This window comes from Pinus tabuliformis, chromosome 3_1, assembly GCF_031772625.1.
Source record: "Pinus tabuliformis cultivar Carrire ecotype Pingquan chromosome 3_1, CPIR1, whole genome shotgun sequence".
Lineage (NCBI taxonomy): Eukaryota > Viridiplantae > Streptophyta > Pinopsida > Pinales > Pinaceae > Pinus > Pinus tabuliformis.
In genome coordinates this window covers 791,793,711-791,813,979 of record NC_142301.1, presented here as the reverse complement: position 1 = coordinate 791,813,979, position 20,269 = coordinate 791,793,711, and the positions used below count along the sequence as shown (strand labels likewise).

The window sequence follows — 20,269 nt, the reverse complement described above, 5'->3', positions numbered from 1 at the left end:
ACATTACCATGAATTGCATATCAATACTAGTGCCATAGGCTTGATCATTAGGTTGCCCCACTCAAAAATTCTTACGTCTTTGAAAAAAATTACGTTTGGAACATGTTTGCAAAAACAAAATTGTAAAAAAAGCTAGGAAGCTAAAAAAAATTTAGGGAGTGCACTTCAATCGCGGATTTAGGGGGGCGGGGGGGGGGGGGCGATCACTCCCCAGCAACCCTGCTTCATACTTTAGTATCTACTATTGAATCATTTATGATGTATGAATCAATGTATTTCATTATTGAATTTGAATTTGAATCATGTTTATCATATATATACATATATAAACCTCGGTGTCCTCTCGTCTCCCCCAAATTTCCATAAAATTTGGGGGTGCTCCCACACGATCCCGTGTGTCTCCCCATTCCCACATCCCCCCATCCCAGAAACTTGGTGGAACATTGCTATATCGACAATAGCATTAACATCCCACAATTCGGTTGAAGATTCCCCCTAGAAAGCTTGTTCAACATTTAGAGTGTGTATTCTTGATAATAGCTAAGGGTAAGATAAAAAAGTCTCCCTTCCATGTGACCGTCTATCCCTCAATGGATCGATATAGTAGTTTGGTGATAATTAAAATGTACTTGCCAATTAGTTCTATAAAGCACAAATTTAAGGCAATAATCAAGAAGAAGAGCACAAAAATAATCAGCTCAATACACAGAGTATTTTTGCAAATGGTTTCTTTATTGAATGGCATCAAATGATCTCACAGTCAACAACCTCAAATGGGAGGAGGAGCTAGATATTTATAATTCTTTTTCTAACAGCTAGTTTCCTCCTTACATTGAAATAATAATATCTTCACTTGTCGTCCATAATATTTTGGAGACTAAGTTGGTTTATTACAGAGTTTCCCCAAAAAGGGGTTTGAAGTGCCTTACAACTCTCAAAGAAGCTCAACATACCACTAGCAGAGGATTTAGAAGTCAACAAGATGAAAAATAGTAGCCTTTTTAGCCCCAAATTCTACTAGAATATTCTAACATTCGTCCTCCATAACTCAACTTGACCTTGGAACTTGAGTTGATCACCTTGGAAACTCGACCTGGTTAAAAAAATAATATTTTTGACTTGCAATAGCTATATTTTTGTCCACAATATTATCTTCATAGTCCAAGACAACCCCAGTGTCCTCATTGACCTTTCCAACAACTATCGTATCCATTGACTTGAATTTTCCATGCCTAACCACTCAAACTTGACCATGTTTCTCAAGTTCTCCAATGCTTAGCTGATTTGGCCAAGCATTCCACTTTATCTGCATACTATTTGCCATTTGTTAACCTATCATATTCCCTATCAGCTCCCTGCCACATCACCTTGGTCAAACCTCCAAAATAATGGCCAAACTGAAGATCTCTAATGCCCTTAAGCAACCCAGAAAACTAAAACATGGGTTTTGTTCCTCTCGCTAAGCAAACCACTTTTGACATAATGCATATCAACAATAGTCCAACGTTGCCCTTGAAAACCTGTAACATCCGTAGACCAACTTTGATCAGCCATATGTTGAGAATTTCCAACTTTGATTGGAAAAATTCCACATTGCATGCCATCCTCTCATCAAGATGAACAATCGGAGACCATTTTGACTTTTTTACTTCTGGGACCAATTTGCATTGGCAAACATGAATTGCCTTAGGAAGCATGAAATGTTGCTAACTATGAGACTACCATATATGAGAAACATTTGAGGGATGCTACACCAAACTCAAGGCCACCTATAGAATCTATAGAGTCACAACCATGAGGTAAGACATAGGTGCACCCCACGTGGGCTCAAATGGCCCCCACTCTAGCAATCACCACTACAAAAGTAGACTCCCATAAAATAATGAGTCCTCAAGTAAGCCCATCCAAGGTCCTCCAATCCTATTCAAGATGAACCTAAATGGATAGGACATGTTCCAACCAAAAGCAACAAGACACAAGGTCTAGGATACCTCATACAGAGCCTCAGGTGATTGTTACAAGGCTTTTGACTTGTGATATAGGGCTTACAAATGTGACCTTGTTAAAAGGCTTTTGACTTGTGACCTTGTAACCTTGGTGTGGAAGAAAGGTGCAATAAATGTATAGGTACCCCTAGTAAAAGAGGCATAACATGCCCCTCTTGAGAGGCAATGTTTTGGGAACCAATTTTAATACAGATCGTCCAAGATGTCACTCATGGACACTCTGATATAGCCTAAAATTCTATATGGTTCTAACATATAAAAACTAAGTTTACTAGAAACTAATTGGTCATCAACAAGAGAGTACAAATTATCCTCCTTTGCCACATCATCATATGCAAGTAGACAGTTCCTCAACCCATCATCCTTGAAAGGTTTGGTGCTTACCCCTTTTGGGTCGAGATGGTGTTTGGTATCATCTCACTCCTACACTACATTATGAGTTCCCTTGATACAACGAAGGGGCAAGAGCACTATCCACACTTGGCTTATTGTTCATCAAAGGCTATTGCATCAACTAGTTTTCTATTTGTTCTTGGTGTTGCGATGTCAAGGTCTCGGATCTCCTAGCATCTATTGGTATTACGATGGACAAACTCCTTCCAATTAGATATTCAATGGATACACTCGCCCACCTCTTGCCTCCCAAATAGGAGATGTATAAAATCAACAAAGAGCGTATCTATAGGCAGTTTATATGAGTTACTTGAATATACCCTTTTGGGGAGGATTTAATGTCTGAAAACGGCCTTTTAGGCTGAGCACTTCATAGTTATGAGATATGGACTCATTGTTATACTTCATTACACACTTTTCCAAGATGCATGCTCTTTTGATCCCCATGGGCCAACTCAAAGTTGACTCTCATAAACCGAGGGTCGAGACTAACCATCAAAAAATATCTACTTGCTAAGCCATCTCCATGAGAATGAGACTGAGGAGCACCCCATCTTCCGTTGTTCAATTTACTATGAGCTCTGGGACGCTTCAATTGTCTCTTCAAAGTTCAAACAACTATAGATGCTTGGCAATTTATTCTGATGCTTTGACCAGAGATGTCTAGCCTTATATTAGATGCCCTTCATCTCTGCTCTTCTCTCATCCAATCACTCCCACATCCTAGATCAACTCCCACCAAGCAGATTAATTCCTTTTTCATAGTGCTCCCGACTAGGGGCACCAAGGGACAGATAGATAGAGATAAACTGAGATCAATGGAGAACACAAGGAATTATTTCTAACTTTGTGAGATCCCAGCAACATCACCAAACCAAACACCATATCAGTAGGCAAATCAATCGTCAAAGAAAACCACAGTAGCAAGGTTTTCCTTCTAGATAGCAGCATAGCACTCATTCTGGCACCTCTTTCGGATGTTTTTCCAAACAGACATTTGTTTTCAGTTTTCTCCATTTGACCTTGAATGTTAAGAAGGGATGGTTCCAGTTGACAAGAGTAACCAAGGAAGCCTCATGAGTCATAACATTAGCAACATAGATTCTAAATCTATTCACCTTGTACATCTCTCTCATAGATCGCCTCTCCATCTTTGGAGTTGGCACTCTAGGTTTTAGATCAAGCTTCTATTATATTCTTACTTCCTACTTGTTTTTATATAAGACCAACTTTAGCACTCCCACTTTGCATAGACATCATTGTACTCAAGAGTCCCATTGACCAACTTTAGTGCTCATTTGTTGGACATTAATACATTTACCTTATCTTTCCTTATCTAGTTATCTATGTAAGAATATTTTACAAGTTTAGCCATTGCAATTTTTTATGATACCTAATAACCATACTATGGAAAAAAAACTATGACCACATGTTAGTTTTTCACATCCTAACAAGGAATTGCTAAAAAATTATTTTGTTCAAGGCAAAGGTATTGATCAACTACAACATGGAATGCCAAACTTGTCCAAAAATAAGTACCAACAATAATTCAACATTCCAAAGTGGCTTAGGTTGATAAGGTGGAGTGAACACCGGATCCAATTCAAAACACAATTATTATGAAACATGTTTGAATTAATGAAACATGTTTCAAATCATTTGATTCATTAAAAACACAAGGATATATATTTACTATTGCTACTAACTAGAAGATAAATTGAATAAAATAATTAATGCTAGACTAGTAAACTTAGATTACCATTAACTACTTTAAAATTAAGACATATGCCCTCCAAATTAAGGTAATGTCAGATGCACGTAGTATATAAATGTGCAAACAATCAACTCCTAAAGGAACATTTTAACTCCCACATTTGACTTCTACGTAATTGTGGACGATATCTAATTATGTTTTCAAACTAGCAGGTCAAGGTATTGTTACCGCTCAAACTAACAGGGGTCCTATGAGGGGATCCTATAGAGCAACTACTAGGTCAAGGGGCAACAAAGGAGCAATAGCCCACTGTCACCTCAACTAAGGCTCCCTACTCTTTATAGACTTTCACCGATGGGAGGAGACCCGGTATAAGGGGAATCACTAGATGAATGGATCAATAAGAGGATAAGGAGTGATTCCTAAGGCCTATTCACAAGAGAGGCTCAATTAGATAGCTTGCTTGCTTTAAAAGCAAGGTGATGGGCTCTCTAGGAAGGGCTAAGAGGATTCTTGAGCCTAGGTTTGGAGGATGTGCCTTAACAACGGGCTTTCTAGACCCAAGGACCCTTATGGATAAGAAGCTTCTATGTAATCCTCATGTAATTGGAGTTACAAAGTTACGGGACCACACAGAGCCAAGTGGACCCAAAACTAGGTCAAGGGTATGGAGTTGATCACCCAATGAGGGGCTTGACCTAATTAGGGTAGGGAATAGGATCAAAGGACTAATTTTCTTTTGAGATTTGAATGCAATGATCCCAATGAGGACACTAACCCAAAATCAACCTAGGGCAAGAGTTGGTGTCAGGGCTAGGGCTTGCTATATCTTGGGATTCCACCGTCAGAACTACTTGAAATTTGGAGGAGCTCTAGAGATAACCCCAACGCAGTATTGAACCAAAATTCAAGGGTTTTGAATGGCTGGAATGAATTTCCCTTGATGCCCTAGGTGACCCTCTAGGGTTAAGCATAGAATTTGGAAAAGTGAAGAAAAGAGAGGTAAATTTGACCACCAAAGAGATACAAGGATTGGTACCTTATTTCTTGGGCTTAATGGAGTCAAGATACACAGATCGAGAATTTTGTGAGCTAAGGAGCCCTAATTGATCTTCGCTAGCCTCTCCAAGGGCAGCAACTAGGTCAATAGGAATTTATAATTCAAATTTGTGAAAGAGACAAAGTTTCGAGGTCTTCAACCAAAGAGGTGCCTCTAGGAACACTCACCCTATCCCTTAAAGATCAACGCATGCATTTAATCACTTATTCGAAGTCCCAAAAGAATTTTGTATTACATTAACCCATACAAGAATAATGATAAGATACATGCATTTGATAAGTAAGATAACAAGAATAGCATCAAAAAATTGACTTACATGAGAGAGAGAGTATATCCATTCATCAATTTCACATTAGAAAAGAAGCTTGAAAGACTAACGAAAATCCAAACATCATAGTGCATCAAGAAAGCTCTAAAAGGTAATCCCAGCAAAAAGTGCGAAAATATCTCAAGAGATACTAATCTAGTCCAAGTGATGATGAGAGAAATGAATCACTTCTCGTCAATTTATATGATCTCTAAAGAGTTTAATTTGCCTAATTAAGCCCCAAATAATAAAATCATGTGCAATAATAACATCCCTTGGTGACAAGACCACCAAGATAACTCAATAACATAAAATACGCCTCTCAAGAGGGCAGAATAATCAATATAATGAGTTGTTGGGCCATTGAGAAGGCCTAACGAAGTCCGAAGTGTGCCATGGTGATAGAATGGACTCCAATCATAGTGGACAAAGGGTTGGCCCCTTGTTTCCCAAGTAATTCACATGTGGTGCTCCCAAGTGGTGTGGGGGCACAAGAACATCCTCATGGGTCTCCAAGTGGGTCGATGATGCTCGTAAACCATCTGTAAGGGCTAGGATAATGACATAATCCCTCCCTTTGTCTCCTGCAGTGAGACACATCTTCATCTGGACCTTGGAACATCTGCCAAGTGTATGGTGCAAGTGTGGAGCCGGTGGGAATGGTGAATCAAATGCATCATCCTCATCCAAAAAAGTGGAACAAGAGCAATCACTGAGTGGTGTTGCGGGTCCATGAAGTACTCTTTGCTATGGTGGAAGCCCATGACTCTCAACGCTCACCCTACAAGTGCCAATGTGGCCCTCTGGAGGGCTTGGACCCCATATAGGGAGACCAAACCCCAAATGGAGACCCACCTACAATCCTGCATAAAATCCAATGCGTCCCCTTACCCTCCAATACAACAAATCATTAGAATAATCAAGTAAAAGAGCTTACAAATCATGGAATCAATGAGGCACTTCATGGTGGCATGCCCTTCCATAGTGGGCTTTGGCATGCACAAGTGTTTCCAAGCTTAATAAGGGGGTTAACCAAGGACCCTATTAGGTGTTTTCAGCTTTTAAAGGGGGTGACACGTCCATGGTACATCCATCAGGTGGTAGGTGGCAAGTGATATAGTGATGGAACAGCGTGGGGATCAGGGGAATGCTCTATGCCACATGTCATGGTACAAGGGTAGTTATGATAAGGGAAGCCCACACTTAGGTATATGAGTGTAGGGCGGAGCAAATTATGGTACATGAGTTATCCCATCCTTTGTTTTTCCACCCTTCTTCATATGCCTTTTGCCTTTGATTGATTTTTCTTCATAAATGCTCAAGGCTCTAGGGGATGAGAGCATGATGTGTAAGAGTGAACACCCCCTTAAGGTGAGGCAGTTCATTGCCCACCAATGGTTGGGACAACCATGGGTTCCTTAATGATGGAGGGGGCTCATCTAGGGCCCATAGGAACCAGGGTGATGGCCAAGGGGTAGAGCTCATGTTTGGCTTTTGCCCACATGCTAAATTTGTATGTCCCAACCATCTTTTGCATTTTATGATACACTTCCTGTTGAAAGTGGCCAAATTATGCTTTTTCTTTTCTTTTTAGCTGCATCAACCTCCAGGCATCGTTCGAGGCCCGACCCAAAGTATGGACAAGGGGAGGGGGGAATGCTAACCCTATGTGGACCCAATGGACACATGTGGACCCGGATGGGAAAAATGATGAATGGGGTTAAAATGAGTGTAAGAGAGTGATGTTATGGTGCCAAGAGGCGAGACCACGCAACCAAAATTGGGATTTCCCATGTAGTGTCAGCCCTAAAGCTAATAGATAGTAGAGGAGATCCCACGAGACTAGGATACAAGGCTAACCACCAAATTGGGCAAAGGAGACAAGAGTACAGACCTAGCCTACTCTTTCCGCCGAATCCCCCCACCAATCCATGCCCAAAAGTGTCCATGATAAGTAAGGAAAATTACTCAACTATACCAATGAAAAGTAATACCTTCAGGGTCAAGAGGCCAACCTTCAAACATACGATCATAACAGATGGGCGAGGTACCACATGGTCAACTCAAGTGGCGGAGATAATGGCACATCAAGCTCTCTGGTGGCTACAAGGGGTTGATGGCTACCAGCTGAGGACCATCTAAGAGAAAAAATTTCTCCTATGCATACTACCCACAACTTGTGGGTAACATCTGGCTCCAACTAGGACATGAGCTCGCAAAGCTACTCGAAGGGGAGGTCATGAAAACATCAACAATCTCTTGGTACTGCAGACTGTTTACCTGCACATATCAAAGACCAAACACAGAAGGCAGCATGTTTTTGTGGTGCCTTATGATCGCCCATGCTTAGTATTAGGCCATAAAATCAACAAGAAAATAAAATTAAGCAACTTTTAATCTAAATGCAGCTAATCTACCATGATAATATCATATGATGTTAGTTCTAATGAGAAAATCAGCATGCAATGCATCTTACCCTAACATGCATATGATACAATGTCAAGTGCTAAGTATAATCATAGATCCAATGCAACCAGCATGTCAATTGATCAATATAAAAACATGTGCTTCTATGATTATTTATGCAACAAATCCAAAAGCACAAATATGAGAGATTTCGAGGGTGGGAGGTGGGAAATCAACAAACCCATATGCCATAGAAAGAAACCCTGGAAGAAGGGAAAGACACCAACTGAGAAGATTGAATTTGATCCTCTAACCAGAAGATGGAAATGTCAATGATCAAATATATGAATCTTTGATGAAAATGTCTCAAGTCTATCATCCTCAGAGGGAGTGAATGACCTAGACATATTTAAGACAATATTATTTTGGTTATTGGGAAAACAAGAAGCGGAATCATCGTATTTGGGGAAAACCATGACTCTTTGCTTTTCATAGGGGAGAAACATTCCTCATCAAAACTAGGGGAATGAACCTCATCACAAACATCTATTTCTGGGATAGGGACATAATAAGGGGAGGAATGCTAAAACATGAAGAAAAACCCTTTATCGGTGGCATGGCTAAAGGAAGCATCTTCCTCAATCTCTTTTACATCAGAGTCATCAGAATTACCCACAATTTTGGAAGACTCTTCTTTGATTGAATCATCTTGGAACATAAAGAAGAGACCCCTCCAATCACTAGGAAGTGCTCCATTGTCATTCGAAAGGGGTGGAGCATTTTCTTCTTCCTTGGGCTCATTCTTATGGATTCGAGATGCTATGGGGCCTTCACTTTTATAATCATACCCCATTCCCAAATCAAGATTTCTCAAAAATTCTTCGCTTGCTTGGTTATCTTGATTTTCCTCAAAATCATCCTCATTACTAGGCCAATGGGATTTCTCTTCTTTCCTTTTCTCTTGGAGAACAATAGCTAAGGTATTTGTTACATGAGTTTGGTATAATGCTTCTAGGAGGAGGGCATCAGTGGGGTTCTCTTTATATTCACATTTCATTTTATAGAGCTTCTCCTCTTGCTTGTATAAATGGAAGAATAAGTCCTTAGCATTATATTCCCTTACTAACCCCTACATGACCTACTATATTCATCCATTCTTTCTTGTAGGATCTGGAGGCTTTCAGGATCAAACTCTTCGTCATCCTCAGAGGAGATGTTCCCCACCTCATTGTTATTGGCCTCCAATTCTATAACTGATATTTGCTCATCATCCTTGCTTTCTTGATCATCTTGGTCATCCAAATCCTCATCTAGTAATGAGCCATATTTTTCTTCAATCTTGTGAGACAAGGAATTGAATGCACCAGTATAATAGGCAAGCTCAGAGAAGAGATAATCGGTGGAGCTTTCTTCATACTCTTGCCTTATGCTGGGGAGGTTTAACCAGCTCTTCTTATAGAAATTGAGCATGAAGTCTTCTTTCTCATGATCTAACAAATGAACACAAAGCTTAGCCCACAAATCCAATCTTTCCCACAGGCCTTGGATTTCTTCGGGGCTAATATCATGGATACTTTCTTTATCAAAATCAGTGATTTTTCATGATTTTGCATATAATGCGCAAATGGAGTCGCTAGGGTCAATATAAGTGCCTTGATAGATGCTTGCTTCACTCTACAAGCATTGATCTTTAGAGCTCAATGAAGAATTAGGGCTTCATTCTTCCAATGGAGTCACCAGGAATGATATGTCTATATTGTCGTATGACGAACAAGACATACGTCTCATGTCCTCGGCAAAGGTGCCAAAAATGTTACCTATCAAACTAGTAGGGGCCCTAGGAGGAGATCCTATAGAGCAACTATTAGGTCAAGGAGCAACAATGGAGCAATAGCCCACTGTCACCTTAGCTAAGGCTCCCTGCTCTTTACAGACTTTCACTGATGGGAGGAAACCCGGTATAAGGGGAATCACTAGATGAATGGATCAATCAGAGGAAAAGGGGTGATTCCTAAGGCCTATTCACAAGAGAGGCTCAATTAGATAGCTTGCTTGCTTTAAAAGCAAGGTGATGGGCTCTCTAGAAAGGGCTAAGAGGATTTTTTAGCCTAAGTTTAGAGGATGTGCCTTAACAAGGGGCTTCCTAGACCTAAGGATCCTTATGGATAAGAGGCTTCTATGTAATCCTTGTGGAATTGAAGTTACAAAGTTACAGGACCACACAAAGCCAAGTGGACCCAAAACTAGGTCAAGGGTATAGAGTTGATCACCCAATGAAGGGCTTGACCTAATTAGGGTAGGAAATAGGATCAAAGGACTAATTTTCTTTTAAGATTTGAATGCAATGATTCCAATGAGGACACTAACCCAAAATCAACCTAGGGCAAGAGTTGGTCTTGGGGCTAGGGCTTGCTATATCTCAAGATTCCACCGTCGGAATTGCTTGAAATTTGGAGGACCTCTAGAGATAACCCCAGCGTAGTAGTGGACCAAAATTCAAGGGTTTTGAATGGCTAGAATGAATTTCGCTTGATGCCCTAGGTGACCCTCTAGGGTTAGGCCTAGAATTTGGAAAAATGAAGAAAAGAGGTAAATTTGACCACCAAAGGGATACAAGGATCAGTGCCTTATTTCTTGGGCCTAATGGAGTCAAGATACACATAGATCGAGAATTTTCGTGAGCTAAGGAGCCCTAATTGATCTTCGCTAGCCTCTCCAAGGGCAGCAACTAGGTCAATAGGGATTTATACTTCAAATTTGCAAAAGAGACGAAGTTTCGAGGTCTTCAACCTAGGAGGTGCCTCTAGGAACATTCACCCAATCCCTCAGATCAATGCATGCATTTAATCACTTATTCAAGGTCCAAGAAGTATTTTGCATTACATTAGCCCATAAAAGAATAATGATAACAAGATACATGCATTTGATAAGATAACAAGAATAGCATCAAAAATTCAACTTACATGAGAGCGAATATATCCATTCATCAATTTCGCATTAGAAAATAAGCTCTAAAGACAATAGCGAAAATCCAACATCATAGTGCATCAAGAAAGATCCAAAAAGTAATCCCAGCAAAAAGTGCAAAAATCTCTCAAGAGATACTAATCCAATCCAAGTGATGATGAAAGAAGTGACCTCTCATCAATTTATAGGATCTCTAAAGAGATCAATTTGCCTAATTAGGCCTAATTAAGCCCCAAATAATAAAATAATGTGCAATAATAACATCCCTTGGTGACAAGCCCACCAAGATAGCTCAATAACATAAAATAAGCCTCTCAAGAGAGCAAAATTGAAAATACTCAATAGAATGAGTTGTTGGGCCATTGAGAAGGCCTAATGAAGTCCAAAGTGTGCTATGGTGATAGAATGGACTCAAATCATAGTGGACGAAGGGTTGGCCCTTGTTTCCCAAGTAAGTCATATGCAGTGCTCCCAGGTGGTATGGGGGCAAATGGACATCCTCATGGGTCTCCAAGTGGATCAATGATGCTTGTAAACCATCTGTAAGGCCTAGGATGATGATGTAATCCCTCCCTTTGTCTCCTGCAGTGAGACACATCCTCATCTAGACCCTGGAACATCTACCAAGTGTATGGTGCAAGTGAGAGTCAGTTGGGAATGGTGAACCAGGTGCATCATCCTCATCCAAAAAGGTGGAACACGAGCAATCACTGAGTGGCGTTGGGGATCCATGAAGTACTCTCTACTAGTGTTGATAATATCGGTATCGGCAAATATCGGCGAGGGTCCAAAAAACATCTTATCGGCAATATCGACAAAAATATTGGCAAAATATCAACAAACATAAAAAATGCATAATATATTCATTTTTTTCAGATTTTTAAACATATAACGCAATAACAACATGAAATAAACACATTGGCAATTTGGCACATAAATATGAAAAAAACACTAATATATATGATGTAGTGGATGTAAAATAAAAATGATACATCAAAGGCGATACCAAATCCTGCTAATCCCTGATAATTGTCCAATCAAGGACTCAAATGTGGAGGACCTGTTAAATTCAGGTATGTTATATGCTAGAGCAATTTATTTCAATTTTCACAATTAGCTTAATATCTTTTTCCAGATTAGCAATCACATCAGCATTAAAGTAAACTGCAAATAGAACATAAATGTAAATCGCAAAAGACAAGCCAAGACAAGAGGACACAAGATGTGGCGCTAGCCAGGAAAAAACCCTAATGTGGGGAAACCTTAATGTGGGGAAACCCTAATGTGGGGAAACCCTTCGTCAATTCTTCTTATATGATCTTCAATATTTCAACAGAGAGAGAGATAGTACATATACATCAGAAGTCAACATTTTGACTTATCAAAATAAGAGCAGAGATCTTCTCTAAGAAGATGTCACATGAGGTAGTTGATCTGAACTTAGGTGAAGGCAGACTGCTTCAACAGATCCTCTAAGGTGACTCCATCACCATACTGCACCTCACTGTGCTGCACCTCATCATCATGCTGCACCCGTCACTGTGCTGCACCCATTCACTGAGCTGCTCTTGTCACTGAGATGCAACCAGTCATGGTTGTACCCATCATGGTGCACTATGCTGCACCACTCACAGTTGTACCCATACATGTTGCTGTACATACTGCCTCCACTATGCTGCAATCATTACAGTTGTACCTATACATGTTGTTGTACATACTGTCATCATGTTGCTGCACTAATTGTCCCCTACAGCCAACCAAAACAGCTTTTTCCCTTACCTTAAAACTGCCCACATCAAACTCGGCCTAGCTATAGCATTTAACAACCCTCCACACAGTCACTAAGAAACCCTTGTTATGATGCTATGGCCTATGGCCTAGCACATAGCAACTCTAAAGTAAATGTCCTCAAAACAGTTACATAAACATCATTAACGCAGCAACACTAAGGAGCAGACTTCAATGCTTTCCTTTACTGTATAACTATGGCTTATCAAACAATCCTTAAGGCATGTCTATATCAACTTCCTTTATCACACAGTCACCTACAGCAAACATGCATCTTAATGTTGTGATAAGACATTTCCTTGTTGCGTTATAGGGCTACCTTTGTTGCTTCATTGAGAGTGGATGAATGCTCCCTTAGGATTGTGGATAAGCGTCACTTCAGGCAATGTATTAGGGCCTTCATTAACAGCATATTAAGGCTCCTAGGCTGCGTATAAGTATCTCTTGGACAACGTATTAGGACCTTTCCTAACTGCGGATTAGGGCCTTCATTTAGGGCCTATATTAGCTATGTATAGAACCTCCTCTTAGCTGCGTATTAGGGCCTAGTCGCTGCGGAATAGGATCACTGTTTAGCTATGAATAAGGGCTCAACAAACTGCAGATTAGGGCACCTTAGGACAACGTATAAGGGCCTCTTTAACAATGAATTAGGGACACCCTTAACTGCGGATAGAGCTCCCTCCTTGACTACGTAGAGCCTTCTCTTTTGACTATGTACAGAACAGCAATTAGGGCATCTCCCTTTAGGTCAACGTTTAGACTTCTTTCCTCCATGACAGTGTTAAGGTCTCTCTCAGAATGTGGATTAGGGCATGGCATATTCCCTTTGACTGCGTCTTGATGTTCCTCCTTCGACTACGGCTAGATTGCTGCTAGTCCTCCTTACTGCGGTTAGGGCATCATAAGACTTAGGCCAGTATATACTCTTAAGATCTCTCCTCCCACCAAAACCCAAAGACAAGTGGAAAGGAAGAGATCACAAGAAGAGTGTGTACAAATGACTTGCAAACCACCCCTTTTTATAATAAAACATTGAGCACAAATGGGGTTTATTTGGTTGTTGGCCGACCTTGATGAATTGTCTTATAACACAAATAAATCCATAACTCTATGAATACTTATCGGAATCGGATGATCTTTAGATCAATCCTACACCTCTCGATGAGAGGGATCCAAGAAAAATATCAGCTACCATTAATAAGATGACCCACATGGAATTTGTCCCTAGTTGTCAATTTTAACAAATACAAAATAACATCACATATATAAAAGTATCTCATCACCATGAGTTATAAACTTATATGTAGCAAAACAAATAAAACTAGCAACTATCTTTCTGTCTTTTTCATCAATTGCTTAAAGAGATTTTTGTATAACCTCCGCACTAGAAATCGTACAAGGCACTACATCATGTTCAGGGAGTCTAGCCAGATGGTATTTCAATCGCGTAACCCCTCCTGACATCTTGGTCCCACACAATTTGCATTATAGTCTATAGATATGTCCGATTTGTCCCACCATCAGGCTACCCATAGTCCCAAAATGGGTCCAAGACTTTTGGCATATTTGTAGTGAACTAATTCAAACATAGGGCACCAAAAAGACAAAAAATTGGCATTAAACCCCCCCACACAAAAATAATAAGTAATAACCACCTCATTTAACAAAACAAAAAAAATTACTACATTATTTGCAATGTGAATGAAAATTGTCAATAAGAGCGTGCATAAGGAAGTTGAAAAAAAAAATGAAGCTTGTTGTCCAAATATGGAGAAAACCCTTACATTGGCTCATGGGCATGAAAATCATAGCAAATGGAAAAAAAACAAAGAAGAAAGAAGTTGGTAGGCAAAGAGGCAAGCAAGCATAACCCTAAATCTATGAAAAAAATCATTAACATAGGGGTTTTTTTGGACATACTTGTTAATGGAAGAAATGAAGTTTGTCTCACTATTCTTCAATCTTTGATCCACAAAAAATTCTTAGTTAGTGGTGATAATGGTTGTTTGATCCTCAATCCTTCCTTGACAACCACCACAAAACTCTTCCCCTTCTTTCTCCAACACTCAAAAACCGAAATGAGGAAAAAAGACAAATTTCCCTTTTCTAACCATGGTCCAACTGGCCCGGCAATATTTTATATCGTCATGTGATATTTTGCCAAGATATTAGCGATATCTCAGAAATATTGCGATATTTTCGGGAGCCAAAATATCGCGATATTTTCTCAGCGATATTTCGTCTCGCCGAAAATATCGCAATATTTCTAATATTTGCCGATATATCGACGATATTGTCATCACTGTTCTCTACTATGGTGGAGGCCCATGGCTCTCAATGCTCACCCTACAAGTGCCAATGTGGCCCTTTGGAGGGCTTGGACCCCATATAGGAGACCAAACCCCAAATGGAAACCCACCTGCAATCATGCATAAAATCCAATGCATCCCCTTGCTCTCCAATACAAAAAATCATTAGAATAATCAAGTAAAAGAGCTTACAAATCATGGAATCAATGGGGCACTTCATGGTGGCATGCCCTTCCATAGTGGGCTTTGGCATTTACAAGTGTCTCCAACTTAATAAGGGAGTTAACCAAGAACCCTATTAGGTGGTTTCAGCCTTTAAAGGGGGTGAAATGTCCATGGTATATCCATCCAGTGGTAGGTAGCAAGTGATATAGTGATGGAACGGAGTGGGGATCGGGGGAATGCTCTAGGCCACATGTCATGTTACAAGGGTAACTATGATGAGGGAAGCCCACACTTGGGTTTATGAGTGTAGGGGGGAGCAAATCGCGGTACATAAGTTACCCAATCCTTTGTTTTTCCACCCTTCTTCATATGCCTTTTGCCTTTGATTGATTTTTCTTCATAACCGCTCTAGGTTCCAGGGAATGAGAACATGATGCGTAGGGTATAGCAGTGGACACCCCCTTAAGGTGCAGCAATTCATCACCCACCAGGGGTTGGGACAACCATGGGTTTCTTAATGATGGAGGGGGCTTATCTAGGGCCCATAGGAACCAGGGTGATGGCCATAGATAAGGGGTAGAGCTCATGTTTGGCTTTTGCCCACGTGCTAAATTTGTATGTCCCAACCATCTTTTGCATTTTGTGGTATGTTTCCTGTTGAAAGTGGCCAAATTATGTTTTTTATTTTCTTTTTAGTTGCATCAATCTCTAGGCATTGTTCCAGGCCCGACCCAAAGCATGGACAAGGGGAGGGAGGGGGGAAGGCTAACCCTATGTGGACCCAATGGACACATGTGGACCCGGATGGGAAAAATGATGAATGGGGTTAAAATGAGTGGAAGGGGGTGATGTATATGGTGTTGGAAAGCAGGGCCATGCAACCAAAATAGGGATTTCCCGTGTAGTGTCAGCGCTAAAGCTAATGGCCAGTGGAAGAGATCCCACGGGACAAGGATACAAGGCTAACCACCAAATAGGAAAGAGGAGACAAGAATATAGACCTAGCCTACTCTTTCCGCCGAATCCCCCCACCAATCCATGCCCAAAAGTGTCCATGATAAGTAAGGAAAATTACTCAACTATACCAATGAAAAGTCATACCTTCGGGGTCGGGAGGCCTACCTTCAAACATACGATCATAATAGATGAGCGAGGGACCTCATGGCCAGCTCAGGTGGCAGAGATAATGGCACATCGAGTTATCTGGTGGCTGCAAGGGGTTGCTGGCTGCCGGCTGAGGACCATCTAGGAGAAAAAGTTTCCCCTGTGCATACTACCCACAGGTGGCAGGTAACAGGTACATGGGTCAAACAAATTTTGCAACAGTTTTCATATATATTTAATGTTCCTCACAACTATTGTTTTTTGTAAGCATTCATTCCGTATATATATTCTTCTCGTTAATCATATCAAAATGTTAACTTCATTGAAGCATGTGCATGTTACTTTGTATCAGAATTCATTTACATGTTTGTATCTACTAAATCAGAAGTATCATGCACACTTTATCATTCGGTTTAGTACTGTGCCTAAGAGTTTTATGTTTCGAGTGGTTAAGCTTGCACTGTCTTGTATATTTGGTACTAATTGAAACCTTATTTGAACCTGGAAGCACTTCAAAATAAATCAATGTTTGGCATTTCAAAGTTTCATTGTAATTAAGTCCCATCCATTTCTTTCTGTCGGTTCTTTTCTGGTCCCTTTTGGTTTGCCTAACCAATTTTTTTAGCGAACAGTAGCAAATTAAACTAATGTAAGGAAGCATGTCAAGGAAACCCGGTATACTAGAGCCAAAACAAATTAAACTTTATTGCCAACGCAAAGAAGATTTTATGATGGAACTAAAGAAATCGATTCGAACTCATGGCTCAAGACATAACATGTTTCATGTATCAACCTTGGGCATTGAATCGAGGTCTGGTTTCTCTGTAAATACTGTGGAACACTCAGAAACCACCCAGAGATCAGCATGTCCAAACAATATCGATCCAGAACAATCCTGCAAACATAAGAATCTCAATCAATCTGGTACAGTAAAAAAGATTCTTGCCTTTTTTATTTGAATAGGAAAAACTATAGGTTACCAAAATAAGACATTGAACTTAGATGTCTCTCACTAACCTTGATTTCACCTTTATGAATAACAAAATTTAATACTCCCTTTGGCTTCACTTGAACATCCCAATATAAACCAAAGCCATCAGACCCTGTAGCATATAAAGGCTTCTCCCAAAAGGTATGTACATTTACATCTCCCCAAGCATGAAGCCCCCAATTTTCATACTTCCGATCTTTCCTGTCAGATGAATGCTATCAAGTGAGCCATAACACCAACAAAGCATTATAATTCATGTCCAAGTTACTAAGTTAGAAACCCTAAACCCTTCATGTTAATGACAGTTAGAAACAACTATCAATCAAAACGTGCAGATGGAAAAATAAATCTGTTGTAGAAAATCAAATTGGATAGCGGCACTAATTAACTGTAAATTTCATCTGAAAACGTACATAATTCCTCCACATGATTTCAGAGAATGGACAGCCACGCGACTTAGAGTTGGGGGGAATATCTACCAAGCAGTAACTAAATGCATTTACGTAAAAAACACACATGATGTACAAACTGGTAATCATTTGTAAAAGCAAATACATCATACATGCCTAGTGCAGGTAGATTGAACCCTGCAATGACCAAAGGGATCTAGCATGAAGCAGTCACCATAACAGGCATTGCTGAGAATTCTAGCTCGGACAGGAACTTTCCCCAGCTTCAATGTGAACATGCAAGTAGTTTGAGATATTTCTTTCTATTTTGTACTTCACTTTATTAGAAAAAAATTGAAATTTTATATTTAGAAATTGAGTCTAAACAGTGTATCTCATGCGTGACTTAAAATGAAAGTCTTGTATTTAGCAATAGAGTTTAAAAGTGTATTTCATGCATGACTTAGACTAGGAGTAATATCAAAAATAGATTCTCAGCTAAAACTATAAAGACAGGTGAAGCTAGAGGCTTTCATCACAATTGAACAATTGAGCAGGTTGAGTGACAGAGAGAGAAAGAGCACACAGGCAGTTCCGAAAGAGATGTTTACAGGGAGCACAGGATCATGTACAGGGATTCATACAATTCCGCACAGCATAGATATCTGTTCTGTACATATGTATGGAAGTTCGTACAACTATACGGACAAAGACCATATGGATCTGTATATTTGTGTGGACAAACCATGCAGGCGTCCATGAAGATCATACAGTCCATATAGCCATACTCTCTCAGTAGGTTATTCTGCTCAGTTCAGGATGATTTCAGTAACTGTGCAGTGCTGGTTTTTAGTGGGCATTTTGTGGAGGTGCACTTGTAAGTTTTTTGAATGAATGAAAAGCTTATTTTGAAGGAGTAATCCCTGTGTATGTGTGAAATTGTGTTTTATGCTTCTACTATTTAATTGCCAACTATTATATGATTTGATGCTATGGTTTGAATTTAATTTCAGCATTAATTAGATTCAGCGAATTATTATTTAATTGAGATCACAAGGACATTAGTCACCTATGCTTGGAAACTTTCACATGGTATCAGAGCTAACTTCTCTAATTGAGATTCTCAAGGATTAGCAGCAATAAATCAACTGCCTAAAAAGACCAGCAATTAGAGTATTTCAAACTATTTTTCAGATTTGGAGTTTGTGCAGTAGATCTCAAAGATGGCATCAGGTAGCATCAAGTTTAAGGATAGATTGGATGGCCCCTTGAATTTCTTAACATGGGAGGTGAAAGTTACACTCATACTAAGAGAATGATCTCTGAGATATCATCAAGGGCATTGTGACTCCGCCTACAAAAGTGCAATTGTTGGTAGCTCAGAACAAGGGAAGGCAAAGTGGATGATCTTGGATGCCATAAAGGATTGTCTGATCTCTCGTGTGTCAATAAGAAGACAACAAAAAACGTGTTTGAAGCCTTGGTTTGTCTCTACCAGAGTCAAAACACAAACAGGAAGACAATATTGTAGAACAAACTCAGATCCATGGAGACAACCAAATCAAACATAGTCACTAGTTACCTTGTGAAGATCACACAGATTTGTGATCAACTAGCAGCGGCTAGGGATAAGGCTAAAGATGCAGAACTAGTGAACATGTCATTAAATGGATTCCCACCTTTATGGGAACCATTTTTCAAAGGTATTTGGGCTCAAGGAAACCTTCCTAACTTTGAGAGGCTTTGGGATGACTATATCCACTAGAAGACTTGAATGGGGTCAAAGAGGCTAGCAAAAAAGATGGTGAAAAGAACCTAACTCTATTTGATCGGTTAAACAAGGGAAAGGTAAAGGACCCAACAAGGGTAAGCGAAAGACAAAGGAGTCAAACTCACAGCCATGAAAGGACTTGAGAAAAATCAAGTGCTTATTTTGTCATAAGCATGGTCATTATGCATCATAGTGTCCAAAGAAGTGTAAAAGGGAGCAGCAGCAGAAGCAGATAGCAGCATTTGCATATACTCAAATGAATGATATTGTTGCCAAGTTCGAGAAGGATTTCTCAATGATATCTTGCCTTTCTACCAACACAATTCCGAGGAATGTGTGGTATGTGGATAGTGGGGCATCTCAACTTATAACATCAACCAAACAATTGTTTTGTACTCTAAAGGACTCAAACATATAGGTTGAACATGGTGATGATGCCAAGTACCCAACAGCAGGGGGTTCTTCTATTCCCTTCTAGCTTGAGTTAGGTAATTCTCTAGAATCTAGATTTTGACAATGTCTTGTTTGTTCCAAGTCTCAAGAAGAATTTGCTTTCACTTTCAGTTATGAAGGGTAAGAAACTTGCAGTTTTTTTAAGAACCAACAAGCCCTCATCAAGCCAAAGGATTCTAACCCACATGCAACTCAAGTCATAGAGATTAGAGAAGGTAAATTGTACAGGTCTTAGGGTGAACTTGTTTGAGCCTTGGTACATGTTGAAATGTGTAACTAGGTTCAGTCTTCATATACTTGAAATGTACTCTTGATTCTTGTATATTATAAAAAGAAAGAAAAATTATTATTGTTATTTTTGTAAGTATGGGTTTCATGCTCAAGGTCATTTTATTTAGAGGTCAAGCACCCATTGAGTGCTTCTAGGGTTTGTCCTAGTGTTT

The 20,269-nt window shown here is 39.8% G+C and overlaps 1 protein-coding gene across 5 annotated transcripts in view; it reads right to left on the bottom strand.

The window, feature by feature from the left end:
- Nucleotides 1-20,269, bottom strand: part of LDA (limit dextrinase) — a 433,493-nt gene that overhangs the window by 387,998 nt on the left and 25,226 nt on the right. For all 5 annotated transcript variants that reach the window (XM_089411946.1, XM_089411948.1, XM_089411949.1 and 2 more), the window contains 2 exons: nt 17,240-17,414; nt 17,016-17,117 (listed from right to left, as the gene is read on the bottom strand). In XM_089411946.1, coding sequence (XP_089268072.1) covers nt 17,016-17,117; nt 17,240-17,414 — 277 coding nt within the window. The remainder of the gene's footprint in view (nt 1-17,015; nt 17,118-17,239; nt 17,415-20,269) is intronic.